At 44.5% G+C, this 20484-nt stretch overlaps 1 protein-coding gene across 1 annotated transcript in view; it reads left to right on the top strand.

Annotated features, from left to right (window-relative positions):
• Positions 1-9963, top strand: part of LOC139386501 (chromodomain helicase DNA binding protein 7) — a 77488-nt gene extending 67525 nt beyond the window's left edge. Inside the window, exons 33-38 of the mRNA XM_071132074.1 lie at positions 2406-2573; positions 3672-3905; positions 6358-6573; positions 6873-7016; positions 7162-7266; positions 7433-9963. Coding sequence (XP_070988175.1) covers positions 2406-2573; positions 3672-3905; positions 6358-6573; positions 6873-7016; positions 7162-7266; positions 7433-8452 — 1887 coding nt within the window. The 3' untranslated portion in view covers positions 8453-9963. The remainder of the gene's footprint in view (positions 1-2405; positions 2574-3671; positions 3906-6357; positions 6574-6872; positions 7017-7161; positions 7267-7432) is intronic.
• Positions 9964-20484: the final 10521 nt, after the last annotated feature.

The following is a 20484-nucleotide window of genomic DNA, read 5'->3' as shown; positions in this document are numbered from 1 at the left end:
TGACGTCCCAGATGTGCTCAATTGGATTCAGGTCTGGGGAACGGGCGGGCCAGTCCATAGCATCAATGCCTTCCTCTTGCAGGAACTGCTAACACACTCCAGCCACATGAGGTTGGAAGTAGGAGGAACCCAGGGCCAACCACACCAGCATATGGTCTCACAAGGGGTCTGAGGATCTCATCTCGGTACCTAATGGCAGTCAGGCTACCTCTGGCGAGCACATGGAGGGCTGTGCGCCCCCCCCCAAAGAAATGCCACCCCACACCATGACTGACCCACCGACAAACCGGTCATGCTGGAGGATGTTGCAGGCAGCAGAACGTTCTCCACGGCGTCTCCAGACTGTCACATCTGTCACGTGCTCAGTGTGAACCTGCTTTCATCTGTGAAGAGCACAGGGCGCCAGTGGCGAATTTGCCAATCTTGGTGTTCTCTGGCAAATGCCAAACGTCCTGCACGGTGTTGGGCTGTAAGCACAACCCCCACCTATGGATGTCGGACCCTCATACCACCCTCATGGAGTCTGTTTCTGACCGTTTGAGCAGACACATGCACATTTGTGGCCTGCTGGAGGTAATTTTGCAGGGCTCTGGCAGTGCTCCTCCTTGCACAAAGGTGGAGGTAGCGGTCCTGCTGCTGGGTTGTTAACCTCCTGCGGCCTCCTCCACGTCTCCTGATGTACTGGCCTGTCTCCTGGTAGTGCCGCCATGCTCTGGACACTACGCTGACAGACACAGCAAACCTTCTTGCCACAGCTCACATTTATGTGCCATCCTGGATGAGCTGCACTACCTGAGCCACTTGTGTGGGTTGTAGACTCCGTCTCATGCTACCACTAGAGTGAAAGCACCGCCAGCATTCAAAAGTGACCAAAACATCAGCCAGGAAGCATAGGAACTGAGAAGTGGTCACCACCTGCAGAACCACTCCTTTATTGGGGGTGTCTTGCTAATTGCCTATCATTTCCACCTGTTGTCTATTCCATTTGCACAACAACATGTGAAATGTATTGTCAATCAGTGTTGCTTCCTAAGTGGACAGTTTGATTTCACAGAAGTGTGATTGACTTGGAGTTACATTGTGTTTAAGTGTTCCCTTTGTTTTTTTTGAGCAGTGTATTTATAAAGCCCTTTTTACATCAGAAGATGTAAAGTGCTAAACAGAAACCCAGCCTAAAACCCCAAACAGCAAGCAATGCAGATGTAGAAGCACAGTGGCTAGGAATAACTCCCTAGGAAGGAACCTGGAGGAACCAGGTTCCAAGGGGTGGCCAGTCCTCTTCTGGCTGTGCCAGGTGGAGATTTATAAGAGTACATGGCCATTAAGGACAGGTTGTTCATAGATGACCCGCGGGGTCAAATAATAATCAGTGGTTGTAGAGGGTGCAACAGGTCAGTACCTCAGGAGTAAATGTCAGTTGGCTTTTCATAGCCGGTGAACAGGTCAGGGGTCCTAGCCGCAGGCAGAACAGTTGAAAATGTTGCAGCAGCACGACCAAGTGGACTGGGGACAGCAAAGAGTCATCAGACAAGGTGGTCTGGAGGCATGATCTTAGGACTCAGGTTCTCCAGGAGGGGGTAGAGAGAATTAGAGGGACCCTACTTAAATTAACACAGGACACCAGATAAGACAGGAGAATTACATCAGATATAAAACTGACACTAGCCCTCCCGCCGGGCACATAGACTAATGCAGCATAGCTACTGGTGACTGAGACGGGGCCAACCAGGCAAGATATAACCCCACCCACTTTTCCAAAGCACAGCCCCTACACCACTAGAGGGATATCAACAGACTACCCATTTACTACACTGAGACAAGGCTGAGTATAAACCACATATCTCTTCCACACAAGCCCGAGGGGGCGCAAAACCGGACAGGAAGATCACGTCTGTAACTCAACCCACTCAAGTGTCGCTCCCCTCCTAAGGACGGCATGGAAGAGCACTAGTAAGCCAGTGACTCAGCCCCTGTAATAGGGTCTGAAGCAGAGAATCCCAGTGGAGGGGAAGCCGGTCAGGTAGAGACATCAAGGGCGGTTCGTCGCTCCAGTGCCTTGTCTTTCACCTTGTCACCCCTGGGCCAGACTACACTCAATCATAGGACCTATTGAAGAGATGAGTCTTCAATAAAGACTTAAAGGTTGAGACCGAGTCTGCGTCTCTCACATGGATAGGCAGACCATTCCATAAAAATGGAGCGCTATAGGAGAAAGCCCTGTCTCCTGCTGTTTGCTTAGAAATTCTAGGGACAATTAGGAGGCCTGCGTTTTGTGACCGTACGTGTAGGTATGTACGGCAGAACCAAATCGGAGAGATGGGAAGGTGCAAACCCATGTGGCGCTTTGTAGGATAGCAGTAAAACCTTGAATTCTCAACCCTATATTTCCCTCTCGCTCTGTAAAGGAGGATGCTCTGAGCATGTCGTTGCCAAAGCAGCGTCGTCGCAGGCGGAGGAAGGTGGAGATTGAGGCGGAGCGCGCCGCCAAACGAAGGAACCTGATGGATATGGTGGCTCAGCTCAGAGAGTCTCACCAACCTGAGTCCCAGAGCCAGGCCATGGACCTCACCAAGGTAGGGTCTTTAGAATGTTATGAATTAATTCTAAATTTAGAAATATCTATCACTTTTTACAACTGCATTGTATTTTTTTGAATTACACTTTTTGGTCAGAGTGGTGTCCTACGGATCAGGTTTGACGAGTTAGCGAGGTAACCCTGGTCAACTCTTGAGTTCAACTCAGGATAACCAGTCGTACCAATGTATGTGGCTCACCTTTCAGTCAGGTAAATCTCTATGGCAATGAATCCTACAGAACTAACCTATTCCAGGGCTGGGTAACTCATGACTAACTCATTTATCCTGAATGAAGTGTCTGAGCAGTGAGTTGAGGACCAATTAAATACGGATTCCCTCCCTCTCACAAAGATAGTGCCATCCTCTTCATTTGAGGAAGAAGACTGATTTTTTTATTTTTTTATTATCAAATGTTTTGTTGGTATTGTAAAAAAAATAAAGTATTTATCACATTATTTAGTAATGACAAAAGGCATTTGGTATTATACAGGGACAGTGACTTTTATATGACAAGTGTTATTTCGGTAAAATCATTTTATTGATAGTGGTGGGGGTTGCTCATTCATTGATAAGCGTGTTAATGATAATTAGGGTGTTAGGGGTGTTAATGATACGTAATAAAATAAAGACCTCACTTCTAAAAGCATATTTCTCATCATACCATACCCTGCTGAATTCGCAAGAGAACTTTTCCTTGATTATGATTGACAAATCTAAATGCGTCACAGTTACGAGACTGCTCGAATTATCGGCAGGCGGACAAGCAATACCCACCATTGTAGTACGGATGAAGCCTGAGCTGGAATGTGAAGGGAACTGAAGCTGGTTCGCTTTAGAGAACCCTGAGCAGATCTAGCTTGCTTCGTATGATACCCCTCTGGTCTCCCTGATATGTATGAGTAAAATTGATCCCACTGAAATAAAGCATTTTAATATTTATCACATCTATTTATATAAAGGAATCAAGTATGTAAAGCACTATGGTCATATTAGTTGCCATGTAAATTAACCTCTTTGTTACAGGCATTGCATTTTAGTCTATACATTGACTTTAAGTTTCCATATTGCTTATCATTGGGACTTATTCTGCTCCAGGGCATGCATCACCACAAGGCAGCGTCGTCCCTGGCGGGCTACTCCAGTAGCAGCATGGTGCCTTCTGCTACCCTCAAGGCTCAGATGGAGCTGCTACAGGCGGCCACGCCTTCCAGACATAGGGCCAATGGCTCATTGGCCGATGCTGACCTGCCCACCCGGAGGAGACGAGGCCGCAGGAAAAATGTGGAGGGGCTAGAGCTGCTGTTTATCAACAACAAGAGAGGAGCCACGGTACACAGCATGGTCACTAACAGTCACATTTTATTAATTTATTAAAGGTCCATGCAGCGTTTTTTAAATTGCAATATCAAATGGGTTCTGTGATTGTGTTAAATTAAAATGGTCAAAAAGAAACAAACAATTTTGCTAGGACTGTCTGAGAGAGTTCTGAGTTGGAAGGGGGAACTGAAAACTAGCTCTTATTGGCAGAGCGGTTTTGAACTGTTATTGGTCTTACTAATTTACCGGCCAAAACAGCTCTTTTTAAAAAATTGAGATGTGTATGTATATATGCAGTACTCATTCAAGGGTTTTTCTTTATTTTGACTATTTTCTACATTGTAGAATAATAGTGAAGATGTCAAAACTATGAAATAACACATGGAATCATGTAGTAACCAAAAAAGTGTTTGGTTGTATTTTATATTTGAGATTCTTCAAAGTAGTCACCTTTTGCCTTGACAGCTTTTCACACTCTTGGCATTCTCTCAACCAGCTTCACCTGGAATGCTTTTCCAACAGTCTTGAAGGAGTTCCCACATATGCTGAGCACTTGTTGGCTGCTTTTCCTTCACTTTGCAGTCCAAATCATCCCAAACCATCTCAATTGGCTTGAGGTCGGGTGATTGTGGAGGCCAGGTCATCTGATGCAGCACTCCATCACTCTCCTTCTTGGTCAAATAGCTCTTACACAGCCTGGCGTTGTGTTGGTTCATTGTCCTGTTGAAAAACAAATGATAGTCCCACTAAGTGAAAACCAGATAAGATGGCATATTGCTGCAGAATGCTGTGGTAGCCTTGCTGGTTAAGTGTGCCTTGAATTCTAAATAAGTGTCACCAGTAAAGTACCATCACACCACCTCTTCCATGCTTAACGGTCGGAACCACACATGCGGCGATCACCTGTTCAACTACTGTCTCAAAGACACTGAGTTTGGAACCAATAATCTCAAATTTGGACTCATCAGACCAAATTACAGATGTCCACCGGTTTAATGTCCATTGCTTGTGTTTCTTGGCCCAAGCAAGTCTTCTTATTGGTGTCCTTTAGTGGTTTCTTTGCAGCAATTTGACCAATTTGATGTTGAAATGTCTGTTACTTGAACTCTGTGAAGCAGTTATCTGAAGTGCAGTTAATTGCTGATTTCCTCAGTTTACTCTGGGGCTTCCTTTCCTGTGGCGGTACTCATGCGAGCCAGTTTCATCATAGCACTTGATGGTTTTTGAGACTGCACTTGAAGAAACTTTCATCGTTCTTGATATTTTCCTGATTGGCTGACCATGTCTTAAAGTAATGGACTGTTTTATCTTTCCTTGTTTGAGCTGTTCTTGCCATACTATGGAATTGGTCTTTTACCAAATAGGGTTATCGTCTGTATACCACCCGTACCTTGTCACAACACAACTGATTGTCTCCAAAGGCATTAAGAAGGAAAAATTCCACAAATTAACTTTTAACAAGGCACACCTGTTAATTGAAATGCGTTCCATGTGACAACCTCATGAAGCTGGTTGAGAGAATGCCAAGAGTGTGCAAAGCTGTCATCAAGTCAAAGGGTGGTTTACTTAGAGGAATCTCATATGTTTAACATGTTTTTGGTTAATGCATGATTCCACATGTGTTAATTGCAGTAAACTAATGGACAGCAACACTTAGGCTTCTACTTCCAGCTTATATACATTTTACAATGGTCATCTTTTTGTTTGTTTTTAGTCCCACCTTCAGTTACCCTCAACCCCTCCCATCTATCTGAAGACCATCCAGTTTTGATTTCTATTTGCCATATATTTTTCAACTGTTGCGTTTCACAAACGTTCTGAACCTATATACATTTTACGGACACAGTATATTTTACGTTAGTGATTTTATTTTTAGTCCCTCCCTTCAGCTCCACTCAAGCAGCTCTTACCGAGCTTCCCAAACTCTGTTCTCGGGATCCCCCTTTTTTTTCCTAGAACTACACAGCTGACTCGACTAATCATCTAGCTTTGATTCTTTTGAATCTGTTGTGTAGTGCTAGAACAAAAACCAAAATGTGCACCCTTTGTGGTCCCCAGGACCACGTTTGGGAAATGTTGTCTTACACTTAAAGGGCATTATCATAATTTTCAACAATTTCAGTATTATTCCAACCTTAGTGCGAAAATGTATTTAAAACACAGGAAATCATGTTTCGGACAGCATTGGACCTTTTAATAAATGGTTATAAGGAACCTGATAGAAAACAGGTTCAACGGGAAAAAGTCTGAATTCAGTTTTAGAAATTGTCAAATGAACACGAGTTTGACTGGGATATCTCAATTAGACTAACGTACATTTAAATACAAGTTTGACAGGACTTTGATCAAATTTCATACAAAATCAAACATTTTAGATACAATTTGAATAGCTCAACTTGACATGGTAATGAATGTTGAGTTAACCTTTCCCGGTCTTCACCCCGTCCCCCGTCCCCCTCTATAGGAGGATTCCGAGGGGACCAAAGCGTCAGTGGAGGGGGTGCAGATGCCCCCGCGCTCCTACCGCCACAACATTCCCAGTCCCAGCGCCTCCGCCCGCGTCCCCTCTGTCAGCGCTATGGAGGACGGGGACCCTGGTACCCCCTCTGACAAGGACCTGAGGGACTGGCTCAGACAGCACCCCACGTACACAATGGACATGCCTACTGCATACACACCAGTATGTACTTCAATAAACTGGAATACAGTCTAGTTGTTTACCAGATGTCCCTATACAGTAGAACTATCCCATCAGTGTGGAATATGAGCATATCCCCTACCTTCAACCCCCTGTTCCCTTTCCTAAATCAGATCTTACACCATCCCCTTCAGTGATTTAAAATATGGTTACAGAATATAACATTTAGCTATTCTAATTCGTAACGGTTATAGTGTCTATCATGAAGTATTCAAGAATTTCATGTCTGGTCCTGTTGTGATTCCTAATCCCTGTCCACACTACTGTCTGTCTCTCTGTAGAAGAGTGAGGAATTGCTCCTCTCCTCCCAGTTCCCCAAACCCAAGCAGAAGCGGCACCGCTGCCGAAACCCCAACAAGATCGACATCAACACTCTCACCGGAGAAGAGAGGGTTCCCGTGGTCAACCGGAGAAACGGCAGAAAGGTAGGGGTTCTTTTCAGTACAGTACAAATTAGCTTTGTCACAAATGCATTGGTCGCCATTTGGCAACAGTTTCAATTTGGCCTTTCATAGCAAAACTGAAGGTATTGCTATCTTGTCAAACAATTTGTTCCTCTTTTTTTCCCAGATGGGTGGAGCCATGGCGCCGCCCATGAAGGAACTGCCCCGATGGCTCCTGGAGAACCCAGAGTTTGCCATCGCTCCTGACTGGACCGACATTGTCAAGCAATCGGTGAGTCTCTTGTCATTCTCCCGGTTAGCCCTCAAATGATTCCAATCAGCACTTGTTTTAGATTTTAACCTTATCAGTTGGAAACTGATGTTTGAGGAGAAATGAATGCCGAATTGCAAAATTGCTGTTTGACTAACTATCCACGGTCTCTTCCCCTATTCCACAGGGCTTCCTCCCTGAGGCCATGTTCGACCGTCTCCTGACTGGGCCCGTGGTGCGCGAGGAGGGCGTCCGTCGTCGGGGGAGACGCCCCAAATCGGAGATCGCCAAAGCGACGGCGGCTGCTGCGGCAGCTCAGGCCCAGGCTGCATCATCCGGGGGCCTAAACCCTCTGCTGATGAATGGCCTGTTTGGAGGCATGGACCTCACCAGCCTGCAGGGCCTACAGAGCTTCCAGAGTCTTCAGCTACAGCTCATGGGCTTCCCCGGCATGGGGGGGTCTGACTCTAAACACGCCTCAGCCATGCTGCCTCTCATGCTACCTGGTATGGCTGGTATGGGCGGCCTGCCAAACATGTTTGGCCTGGGAGGCCTGTTCGGAAATAACCTGGCAGCTGCCTCGGCTGCAGCCACGCCCGCTACAGCCTCCAACGGCACCAATGACGAGGGCGATTCGGACGAGACGTCAAAGAGAGACGACGGGGAGGGCGGAGAAGAGGGGGATGAGGACAAGGAGAAGGACACTGGGTTGGAGGCGGAGTCGAGTGAGGCTAACAGGGACGCCGCGGCTCTGAACGCAGCCGCTGCCGCAATGGCCGCCTCCGGAATGTCGGCCAGCTCCCTTGCCTTCAACCCCTTCCTGCTGTCCACCATGGCCCCTGGGCTCTTTTCCCCCTACATGTTCCTGCCCCCTGGCCTGGGAGGTCTCACTATGCCTGGCTTTCCCCCCACCACCCTGGCTGACCTGCAGAACGCTATGGCTGGAGCCATGGGGGCTGCTTCTGGAGCTCAGGGCCAGGAGAAGGAGCCCGGCCAGGCTGGCCCCGCCCCGGACCGCCCTGCCGCATCTACCGCAGACCCAGAGACAGCCGACGACAGTGACTCAGCAGAGAGCCTGGAGAAGACGGCCGAGTCGTCTGCCCTAGAAGACGAGGCCTCCGCATTGGCTGAGGAAGCTGACTCGCCACAAGACCTAGCGGCCGAGGATGAGGAGGAAGGAGAGGATGCCCCTGAGAAGAGTGACTGAAACTAAACTGGCCTTTGACCCCCCCCCCCCCCCCCCCCCCAGTGCTCTCATGACACGTTTACACACCAACTTGATATCCAAATTAGTTTTTTTGTTTTATTTGTCTTTGTTTCTTTTACAGGTAAAAATGAAAATCAGGGAGAGTATACTTAACTAAAAGGCTCTCACTGTAGCGTTAATAGCGTAGTCAGGGAAAAAGCAAACTGAACTAGAGTTTTGCAGATGTCAAAAGGGTGTTATTTTTGGTCTTTGTGCTCTCTGAACAGTGCATACTAGATGAGATGGAACATTTCCTCCGAAATATTATTATAGGAATGAATCGTTCCAATAGTGCTATGCTGCTTTTCTGTTTCTGTATTTTTTTGATTTTTTTTTACTCTCTTGATATTGTGAAATTAAGTAGCATCTCGTAACTCTCCATTGGCGTACAATTTAACGGCATTAAGCGTCTATATGCTGCTGATGAAAAGGATCTTGTTTTTTTTTGCTGTTTTACTGTTCTGCCTTGAAGAGCAGGATGAAGTCCTCACCTATCAGATGGCCTAATAATCTGACTGTTCCCAGTCTCTCACACTGATGATCTCCCACACAAGTCTACACACACCTGACTGTTTCTTCCTGTAATCTTACACACTAACAATCTAATCTCTGACTCTTCCCCGTCTCAATCGGACGGTCTTACCCTCACCCACCGTTCCTCTCCCAGTCTATGAAACGACCCCGTTACCCTTCTCAGTCAAACTCTTCCCAGTTCCAGTTTTCTGCCGCCTACTACTACTACTACTAACACCCATATTGTCTGACTCTTCCAAGTCACACTCGTTATAAAAACTGTTTTCCAGTCTCACACACTGATGGCCCTGACTCTCCTGACTGTTTTTAGTCTGACACACTGACAAAGCCAAGCAGGGGAGAGACCTCTCTTCCACAATGCGGAAGGAGACAGCAATAACCTAAGGCAGCTTTTGAATGTCTCAAACATCGCTCTCCCATTAAAACACAACCACAAGTGTCGGTGAAAAAGAGAAACTAAATCGCATATAAACGATGACATGAAAAAGTACTGCAATCAATTTGTCTCACACTATCCCTGTTGATGCACTGGTGTAAGAGTAAAATAATCAGGTACCTTTATTAGAACTATTGAATGGGCTTTTTGTTACTTTTAGCCACCAAGCTGAAATGCATTACCTCAATTCTAACTAGCCTTGAAGTTTACAGACATAAGTTGTAAATGTTTTCTTTTGTCTTTTTTTTTCTTTTTTTTTCTTTTTTACATCATGTATGATGAACTGTAGTTATGATGCTTTTAATAAAAGTGAATCATGATATTCGCCTAGGAAACCAAACCCGGAGTGCTTGTTGACCAGTTTTTTTTTTGTTTTTTTTAATTGGATGTTAAATGTACATGTCTATTTTGAGTGTTAAATGACCTTGGTTGATTCATGGTGGTGAAGTTATTACCCCCAGAATAGGAAAATAAAGGCTTTTTAAGTGCAGATGGACATATTTTTGCCAAATGTGATATCTACTAACAATTCAATAAAATCCACTACAATTAATCACATTTTAGAAATATTTCATTGCGCAATAAGCATAATAATTTGGCTGAAAACTAGAGCAATCACACCAACCTACCCTTCAGGAGGGAAGAAGAGGGGCCCCTGCTGAGATGTCTACCTTGGCTGCATGCCAGCTCACCTCTGACTGTGATCAGAAAGGTATTTATAGGTGAAAGCAATCTGATACAACCCTAATTAGGTGTATCTTTATGGCCGTGAAGAAGCCAACGGATGTGGTTAGGCCATTTTAGAATTTGACCAGTCATTGAGAGTCCTAAGGGTAACCAACTTGGATTCTTACTGGAGTGTTCGAACTCATGCCTTATATAAAATAGTCGTTCCGATAATGCTTTCAACCTTTTTTTTTATTCTGTATGTGTGGCTCATGCAGGAATCAAATCTATGATTTGTGCACAAAACACTGCCCCAACCAACTGGGCCATTGGAAGCATATGTTGGCTGGTGGGGTCTAGGGCCAGTGGGGTGGAGGCACAGGAGAGAGGAGGGGTAGGGCTAGTGGGAGACACTACAGCGCTTCCAGAGACTGGGGGCTGTCGGTCTGCTAACTCGGGCAGTCATAAATGGCAGCTCTCCCAATGGACCTGCTGATGTGACCCAAACTGACAGGAGGGGCAGACTGTGTGTGTGTGTGTGTGTGTGTGGCTGTGTGTGTGTGGCGGAGAGCAGCCTGTATGGTGGGGAGTTGGAGACCCTGTGTGTTTACTCAAGCGGATGGATGGGTGACTGGTTTTCCCCTGATAGACGTCTCTCATAATCGTGCGCTCTCGATGAAGTGGGTCGTGAAATCCATAGGACTCCCGTGATTTCCCAGCATGCATTGTGTCGGGGAAGCATTCAGTGTTAGACAGGGACACTTGACCAGGAAAAAAATTGTAATTATTCAGTACTTAGATGTTTTTATATAAAGATATTGAGAAATAATGACAGATTAAATAGTGCAGATAGCGTTGTAAAATCAAATCTGTTATTTCATTTTAAGGCCCAGTGCAGTCAAAATTAAGTTTCCTCTGTATTTAATATATTGTACTACAGCTGATGAAACTAACACTGTAGAAGGGTGAAAAAATGTGATCAGGGTTATTTCCTGATAGTTGCTGGTTGACAATACAAACTACACAGGACCTCAACAGGTTTCAGATGTATGGAGTTTTGGCTTGCCTGGTGACATCACCAAGCGATATGTTAATAGACCAATAACTAAGAGTTCCAATAATAACAACAGCTAGTTTTAAGAATACATATCCTTCCCATTAGCCCCTCCATCGCTTTGGTGCCTTTACCCTACCCACTCAGACCACTCCCAGAGATAAATAGTATTTTGCTAAAAAGCTATTTTTGTTACTTTTGTCCTTTTTTATGGAAAACTATTACAGTAAGGTACCTAATTGTTACCTGGAAATTATTTGATATTGAGATAAAAACAATCATAACAGCTGGACTTCAGTACTTCTCATATCATTCAATATTACCCTCCATTTTTTAAATTTAACTACGCAAGTCAGTTAAGAACAAATCCAAATCTCAGACTGGCCAATAAAAATAAAAGATTAAGATGGGCAAAAGAACACAGACACTGGACAAGGAACTCTGCCTAGAAGGCCAGCATCCCGGAGTCACCTCTTCACTGTTGACATTGAGACTGGTGTTTTGCAGGTACTATTTAATGAAGCTGCCGGTTGAGGATTTGTGAGTTGTCTGTTTCTCAAACTAGACACTAATGGACTTGTCCTCTTGCTCAGTTGTGCATCGGGGCTTCCCACTCTTTCTGTTCTGGTTAGAGACAGTTTTTGCTGTTCTGTGTAGTACACAGCGTTGTACGAGATCTTCAGTTTCTTGACAATTTCTCGCATGGAATAGCCTTCATTTCTCAGAACAAGAATAGACTGATGAGTTTCAGAAGAAAGTTATTTGTTTCTGGCCATTTTGAGCCTGTAATCAAATGCTGATGCTCCAGATACTCAACTAGTCTAAAGGCGGCCAGATTTATTGCTTCTTTAATCAGCACAACAGTTGCAAAAGGGCTTTCTAATGATCAATTAGCCGTTTAAAATGTTAAACTTGGATTAGCTAACACAACATGCCATTGGAACACAGGAGTGATGGTTGCTGATAATGGGCCTCTGTACGCCTATGTAGATATTTAATTAAAAATCAGCCGTTTCCAGCTACAATAGTCATTTACAACATTAACAATGTCTACACTGTATTTCGGATCAATTTGATGTTATTTAAATGGACAAAAAAGGTGAATTTCTTTCAAAAACAAGGACATTTCTAAGTGACCCCAAACTTTCCAATATTGCTCGTTCTGAAATGTCTATACTGTTAGACGTTTACTGCAATGCTGGAGCGAGATTCAAGCAAAGTGCCTTATTTCAGGTATTTTAAGTTTTAATGTCACGTGTACAAGTGCAGTGCTTTTCTTGCAAACTCTAAACACAACAATGCAGTCATCAATATCAATGTAGTACTAAAAATAACAAGGTAGAACAAAAACACAAGAAACAAAAATAAGAACACAAGAAGTAAGTAAGCTAAATACAGGGTCAGTTTAACATTGCCAATCTCTGTATGCGACAAATCAACTTTGATTTGAAGGCTGGCTTGCTGGTCTGAGACTAATCCTAATTGTGAGTTCATTTGGGTATGCTTGCATCCTTAAAGAGGCGATATTGTCAGTCGCCTCAACAGGTCTGACTGCTACACGTCTGGATACCATGAGGGCCTACATCTGCACCTTTCCATTGGTCTGCATGTTTTTCAGACTATTTCAAATGACTGGAGAATGTACTAGGGCATTAGCCTTGTCCCTAGCCTAGGTAAGATACCAGTATAACAGTGCCTTCACAGAGTATTTACACCCCTTGACTTTTTCCACATTTTGTTGTGCTGCAAGGTGGGATTCAACTTGATTTTAATAGTCATTGTTTTGTAAACAATCTACACCAAATACTCTGTAATGTCAAAATGGAAGAACAATTTGTTAAAATTCTAATGGAAAACAAACACTATATCTTGATTAGATAAGTATTCAAACCCCTGAATCAACATGTTAGAATCACATTTGGTAGTGAATTTCTGGGTAAGTCTTTAAGAGCTTTGCACACCGGGATTATACAATATGTGCCCATTATTCAACAAAATGTCTAGCTCTGTCAAGTTGGTTGATAATTGCTAGACAGCCATTTTTAAGACTTACCATAGATTTTCAAGACGATTTAAGTAAAACTTTAAGTAAGCAACTCAGGAACATTCAATGTCTTCTTGGTAAGCAACTCCAGCGTATATTTGGCCTTGTGTTTTAGGTAATTGCCCTGCTAAGAGGTGAATTTGTCTCCTAGTGTCTGTTGGAAAGCACACCGAACTAAGTTTTTCCTCTAGGATTTTGCCTGTGCTTAGCCTGTGCTTACCCATAACATGATGCAGCCACCACTATGCTTGAAAATACACTGCTCAAAAAAATAAAGGGAACACTTAAACAACACAATGTAACTCCAAGTCAATCACACTTCAGTGAAATCAAACTGTCCACTTAGGAAGCAACACTGATTGACAATAAATTTCACATGCTGTTGTGCAAATGGAATAGACAACAGGTGGAAATTACAGGCATTTAGCAAGACACCCCCAATAAAGGAGTGGTTCTGCAGGTGTGGACCACAGACCACTTCTCAGTTCCTATGCTTCCTGGCTGATGTTTTGGTCACTTTTGAATGCTGGCGGTGCTTTCACTCTAGTGGTAGCATGAGATGGAGTCTACAACCCACGTAAGTGGCTCAGGTAGTGCAGCTCATCCAGGATGGCACATCAATGCGAGATGTGGCAAGAAGGTTAGCTGTGTCTGTCAGCGTAGTGTCCAGAGCATGGAGGCGCTACCAGGAGACAGGCCAGTACATCAGGAGACGTGGAGGAGGCCGTAGGAGGGCAACAACCCAGCAGCAGGACCGCTACCTCCGCCTTTGTGCAAGGAGGAGCACTGCCAGAGCCCTGCAAAATTACCTCCAGCAGGCCACAAATGTGCATGTGTCTGCTCAAACGATCAGAAACAGACTCCATAAGGGTGGTATGAGGGTCCGACATCCACAGGTGGGGGTTGTGCTTACAGCCCAACACCGTGCAGGACGTTTGGCATTTGCCAGAGAACACCAAGATTGGCAAATTCGCCACTGGCGCCCTGTGCTCTTCACAGATGAAAGCAGGTTCACACTGAGCACATGTGACAGATGTGACAGTCTGGAGACGCCGTGGAGAACGTTCTGCTGCCTGCAACATCCTCCAGCATGACCGGTTTGGCGGTGGGTCAGTCATGGTGTGGGGTGGCATTTCTTTGGGGGGCCGCACAGCCCTCCATGTGCTCGCCAGAAGTAGCCTGACTGCCATTAGGTACCGAGATGAGATCCTCAGACCCCTTGTGAGACCATATGCTGGTGCCGTTGGCCCTGGGTTCCTCCTACTGCAAGGCAATGCTAGACCTCATGTGGCTGGAGTGTGTCAGCAGTTCCTGCAAGAGGAAGGCATTGATGCTATGGACTGGCCCGCCCGTTCCCCAGACCTGAATCCAATTGAGCACAATTGGGACATCATGTCTCGCTCCATCCACCAACGCCACCACAGACTGTCCAGGAGTTGGCGGATGCTTTAGTCCAGGCCTGGGAGGAGATCCCTCAGGAGACCATCCGCCACCTCATCAGGAGCATGCCCAGGCGTTGTAGGGAGGTCATACAGGCACATGGAAGCCACACACACTACTGAGCCTCATTTTGACTTGTTTTAAGGACATTACATCAAAGTTGGATCAGCCTGTAGTGTGGTTTTCCACTTTGATTTTGAGTGTGACTCCAAATCCAGACCTCCATGGGTTGATAAATTTGATTTCCATTGATAATTTTTTTGTGATTTTGTGATTCAGCACATTCAACTATGTAAAGAAAAAAGTATTTAATAAGAATATTTCATTCATTCAGATCTAGGATGTGTTATTTTAGTGTTCCCTTAATTGTTTTGAGCAGTGTATGAAGAGTGGTACTCAGTGATGTGTTGGATTTGCCCCAAACATAACGCTTTTCATGCAGGACAAAAAGTTGTTTTTTTTGTCACATTTTATGCAGTATTACTTTAGTGCCTTATTGCAAACATGATGCATGTTTTGGAATATTTTTTATTCTGTGCAGAATTCCTTCTTTTCACTCTGTCCTTTATGTTAGTATTGTGGAGTAACTATACTCAGTATACAAAGAATACTTGCTCTTTCCATGACAGACTGACCAGGTGACTCCAGGTGAAAGCTATGATCCCTTATTGATGTCTCTTGTTCAATTCACTTCAATCAGTGTAGATGAAGGGGAGAAGACAGGTTAAAGTAGGCTTTTTAGCCTCCCGAGTGGTGCAGTGGTCTAAGGCACTGCACCGCACAGCCGGACAGGGAGACCCATGAGGCGGCGCACAATTGGCCCAGCGTCGCCCATGTTAGGAGAGGGTTTGGTCGGCCAGGATTTCCTTGTCCCATCACCCTTTACTCCTGAACGTATTTAGGCTTGTCATAACAAAAGGGTTGAATAGTTAGACTCAAGAAATGTCCTTATGGCGGGCCGGGCGCCTGCAAGCTGACTTTGGTTGCAAGCTGTATGGTGTTTCCTCCGACACAATTGTGCGGCTGACTTCCAGGTTTAGTGAGCAGTGTGTCAAGAAGAAGTGCGGCTTGGCAGGATTGTGTTTTGGAGTTGTTCCATCATTGCAGTGATGGGACAAGACTGTAACTACCAATTGGATATCACAAAATTGTGGAGAAAACGAGGTAGAAAATTAAATAAAGTAGGATTTTCAAGCATTGAAACAATTGAGACATGGATTGTGTGTGTGCGCCAGTCAGAGGGTGAATGGGCAAGAGAAAAAATGTAAATGCCTTTGAACAGGGTATGGTAGTAGGCACACCGGTTTGTGTCAAGAACTTCTTCATGCTCAACAATTTCCCGTGTGTATCAAGAATGGTCCACCACCCAAAGGACCTCCAGCCAGCTTGACACAACTGTGGGAAGCATTGGAGTCAACATGGGCCAGCATCCCTGTGGAACACTTTTGACACCTTGTAGAGTACATGCCCCAATGAATTGAGGCTGTTCTGTGGGAAAAGGGGAGGGTTCAACTCAATATTAGGAAGGTGTGCTTAATGAAACTCTGTAACTGCTTTAAAATCACCATTGACCTCATGGTGAAATCCCTGAGTGGTTTCCTTCCTCTCCCACAACTGAGAGGAAGGGCACCTGTATTTTTCTAGTGACTAGGTGAATTGATACACCATCCAAAATGTTATTAATAACTGCACCACGCTCAAAGGGATATTCAATGTCTGCTTCTTTAATTTTTACCCAGCTGCCTCCCTTTGCGAACCATTGGAAAACCTCCCTGGTCTTTGTGGTTGAATCTGTGCTTGAAATGCACTGCTCGACTGAGGAACCTTACAGTTAATTGTATGTGTGGGGTACAGAGATGAGGTAGTCATTTAAAAATCATTTTAAACACTATTATTGCACACAGAGTGAGTCCATACAACTTATGTGACTTACTAAGCACATTTTTACTCCTGAACGTATTTAGGCTTGTCATAACAAAAGGGTTGAATACTTAGACTCAAGAAATTTCTACTTTTTGGTTTGTATTAATTTGTAAACATTTCTAAAACAATTATTCCACTTTTACATTGTATGGAATTGTATGTAGATCAGTGGCACACAATGTAATTTTTATCCATTTTAAATTCAACCTGTAACACAACAAAATGTACTTCATGAAGACACTGTATATACCTTTCTGCCTGATAGACCTGTAGACATTCCAGGACTAGATCCAGCCAGCCCATCTAGACAAAATAAAATAGATACCCCAGGACTAGATCTGCCACTGTTGGGGAAGCTACTCTGAATATATAGTTTACCAAGCTACCAATTACTTCACACTGGAAGAAGTTATGCTACACTTTACAAATATATAGTTTACTAAACTAAAGTTACTTTGAAAAAGTAATTCACTACATCAAAACTACTTTGTGGAAAATTGCAAGTACAGATCACTCTGGAGTCAGAATGGGTGAGAAAAAGGCAGTGAGAATTAGGCAGGTCGGATGGTGAAAAATAAATTATTGCCTACTTCACCCATACTTAATTTTAGCAAAAAAGTAGTGTGTTCCATTAATTCCAGTAGTTAGCTACATCGCTACTTGGCAAACAAGTAATTAACTACTGAAAACACTACCGATATTTGAATTGAGTTTAACTAGCACCAAGCTATTTCAAAATGTAGTTAAAGTACTAGTTAAAATACATGTAGTTCACTACTACCCAACACTGATCTGTTCAGTCCAGTCTTTTGGCAGGCTAAATAGCTATTCGAGGCCTAGAGCTGCCCAGAGGCCCACCTCTCACCAGACACTGCTGCAGGCTGCAGTCCCAATCAGTCCAGACGGCTGTTTGTTGACAGTGCAGACCTGCCGGATGAACCCTCATTCAGCCCACTGGATGTGTCACTTCCTGCTTTGGTCTCCATGGTGGCGGGGGCTCTGCTCCTTGCAGATAAAGAGCCATCTGCGGTCGCCGTGACGACCCAGAGCCTGACCGTCACGGCAGCGTGATTGATCGCGGTAACCTGTGCTGGAGACACCGGTTGGTAGGGGGGAAGGAGAGAAAAGAGGAGGGGAATGGAGGGGGGGCAGATGTCCTTCTCTCCACCTGAGGGGATTTAAAAGTGTCACATGCTCTCACACCACCCAGTTCCCCGGGAGACGGATGTGTGGAGCGTGACATTGAGGGCGAGAGGCAGAGCATCAATCGCGGGCTGCATGATGAGTGTCACAGAGAGAGCCCTGCTCCTGTCACTGCACACACACACACACACACACAGCGACACACTAATACACACACTCGCACACACACTCTGGGACTAACACTCAGACGCAGTGATACACACACATAGACTAATTTAAACTCACACCACACACATACATTCATAAACCCACTGATGTGCAAACACACACACCACTTGTGTGCAGTTAAACACTCACACACATAAGACCCCCCCCCCTACACTTACACATTAACAATAATACACACACTCTCTCACTCAGAGAACCAACCATCAGGACCTGGCTGCTCTATATGGGTCCTGCTGAGATAGCAACAGCGCAACAGCCACCATTACAGTGCATTCAGAAAGTATTCAGACCTCTTGACTTTTCCCCAATTTTTTTATTTTACAGCCTTATTCTAAAATTGATTACATTGTTTTTTCCCCCTCACCAATTTACAAACAAACCCCTTAATCACAAAGCCAAAACACGTTTTTTTTAAACAATAAACAATTGAAATATCACATTTACTTAAGTATTCAGACCCTTTACTCAGTACTTGGTTGAAGCACCTTTGGCAGCGATTACAACCTTGAGTCTTCTTGGGGATGCTACAAGCTTGGAAAACCTGTATTTGGGGAGTTTCTCAGGTTGGATGGGGAGTGTTGCTGTACAGCTATTTTTAGGTCTCCAGAGATGTTAGATCGGGTTCAAGTCCAGGCTCTGGCTGGGCCACTCAAGGACATTCAGAGACTTGTCCCGAAGCCGTTCCTGCAATGTCTTGGTTGTGTGCTTAGGGTTGTTGCCCTGTTGGAAGGTGAACCTTCGCCCCAGTCTGAGGTCCTGAGCACTCTGGAGCAGGTTCTCATCAAGGATCTCTCTGTACTTTGCTCCATTCATGTTTCCCTTGATCTTGACTAGTTTCCCAGTCCTTGCTGCTGAAAAACATTCCCACAGCATGATGCTGCCACCCCCATGCTTCACTGTAGGGATAGTGCCAGGTTTCCCCCAGACGTGACACTTGGCATTCAGGCCAAAGAGTTCAATCTTGGTTTCATCAGACCAGAGAATCTTGTTTCTCATTGTCTTAGTCCTTTCGGTGCCTTTTGGCAAACTCCAAGCATGCTGTCATGTGCCTTTTACTGAGGAGTGGCTTCTGTCTGACCACTCTACCATAAAGGCCTGATTGGTGGAGTGCTACAGAGATGGTTGTCCTTCTGGAAGTTTCTCCCATTTCCACAGAGGAACTCTGGAGCTCTGTCAGAGTGACCATCGGGTTCTTGGTCACCTCCCTGACCAAGGCCCTTCTCCCCCGATTGCTCAGTTTGGCCGGGCGACCAGCTCTAGGAAGTGTCTTGGTGGTTCCAAACTTCTTCCAGGGGACCTTCAATCCTGCAGACATGTTTTTGGTACCCTTCCCCAGAGCCTCGAAACAATCCTGTCTCAGAGCTCTACAGACAATTTCTTCGACCTCATGGCTTGGTTTTTGCTCTGACATGCACTGTGAACTGTAGGACCTTATATAGACAGGTGTATTCCTTCCCAAATCATGTCCAATCAATTGAATATACCACAGGTGGACTCAAATCAAGTTGTAGAAACATCTCAAGGATGATCAATGGAAACAGGATGCACCTGAGCTCAGTTTCGAGTCTCATTGCAAAGGGTCTGAATAGTTATGTAAATAACGCTTTGTCGTTATGAATGAGGCTGTAAAATAACAAAATCTGGAAAAAGTGAAGGGGTCTGAATACTTTCCGAATGCTCTGTATATATTTTCCTATACTGTATTCACACCACAATAGAAAACCCCTCTTTGACTTCTCCTGTGTCATTCATGTAGCTAGCATTATGGGAAGGTTAAGGTAAAGTATCATACACAAGGGGTACAAACCCACTTCGGGATATGATACAATCCCCGACAACAACACAATTTACTACTGCTGTCTAATCGAAGCTATGGTTTAAGATATGCCACGACACAACACTGTCATTAGAATCCGGCCTAAGGTGGCGACTCATCCTGGTCACGTTGATGGGTGTTTGCTCATCTGTCCTAGAGAGAGAGAGAGAGAGACAGAGAGAGAGAAACTTCCATATGTATTGGGTGAAATACCAGTGTGACATCACAGCAGCAAGATATGTGACCTGTTGTTACAAGAAAAGGGCAACCAGTGAAGAACAAACACCATTGTAAATACAACCCATATTTATGATTATTTATTTTCCCTGTTGTACTTTAAATATTTGCACATTGTTGCAACAATGTACAGTGGCTTGCGAAAGTATTCACTCCACTTGGCATTTTTCCTATTTTTTTGCCTTAAACCTGGAATTAAAATAGATTTTTGGGGGATTTGTATCATTTGATTTACACAACATGCCTACCACTTTGAAGACTCAAAATATTTTTTATTGTTAAACAAACAAGAAATAAGACAAAAAAACAGAACTTGAGCGTGCATAACTATTCACCCCCCAACGTCAATACTTTGTAGAGCCACCTTTTGCAGCAATTACAGCTGCAAGTCTCTTGGGGAATGTCTCTATAAGCTTGGCACATCTTGCCACTGGGATTTTTGCCCATTCTTCAAGGCAAAACTGCTCCAGCT

The sequence above is a fragment of the Oncorhynchus clarkii genome, chromosome 28 (assembly GCF_045791955.1).
Source record: "Oncorhynchus clarkii lewisi isolate Uvic-CL-2024 chromosome 28, UVic_Ocla_1.0, whole genome shotgun sequence".
NCBI classification, from domain to species: Eukaryota; Metazoa; Chordata; class Actinopteri; order Salmoniformes; family Salmonidae; genus Oncorhynchus; species Oncorhynchus clarkii.
The sequence above is the reverse complement of the archived record's forward strand: the minus strand, read 5'-3'. Positions and strand labels throughout refer to the sequence as shown.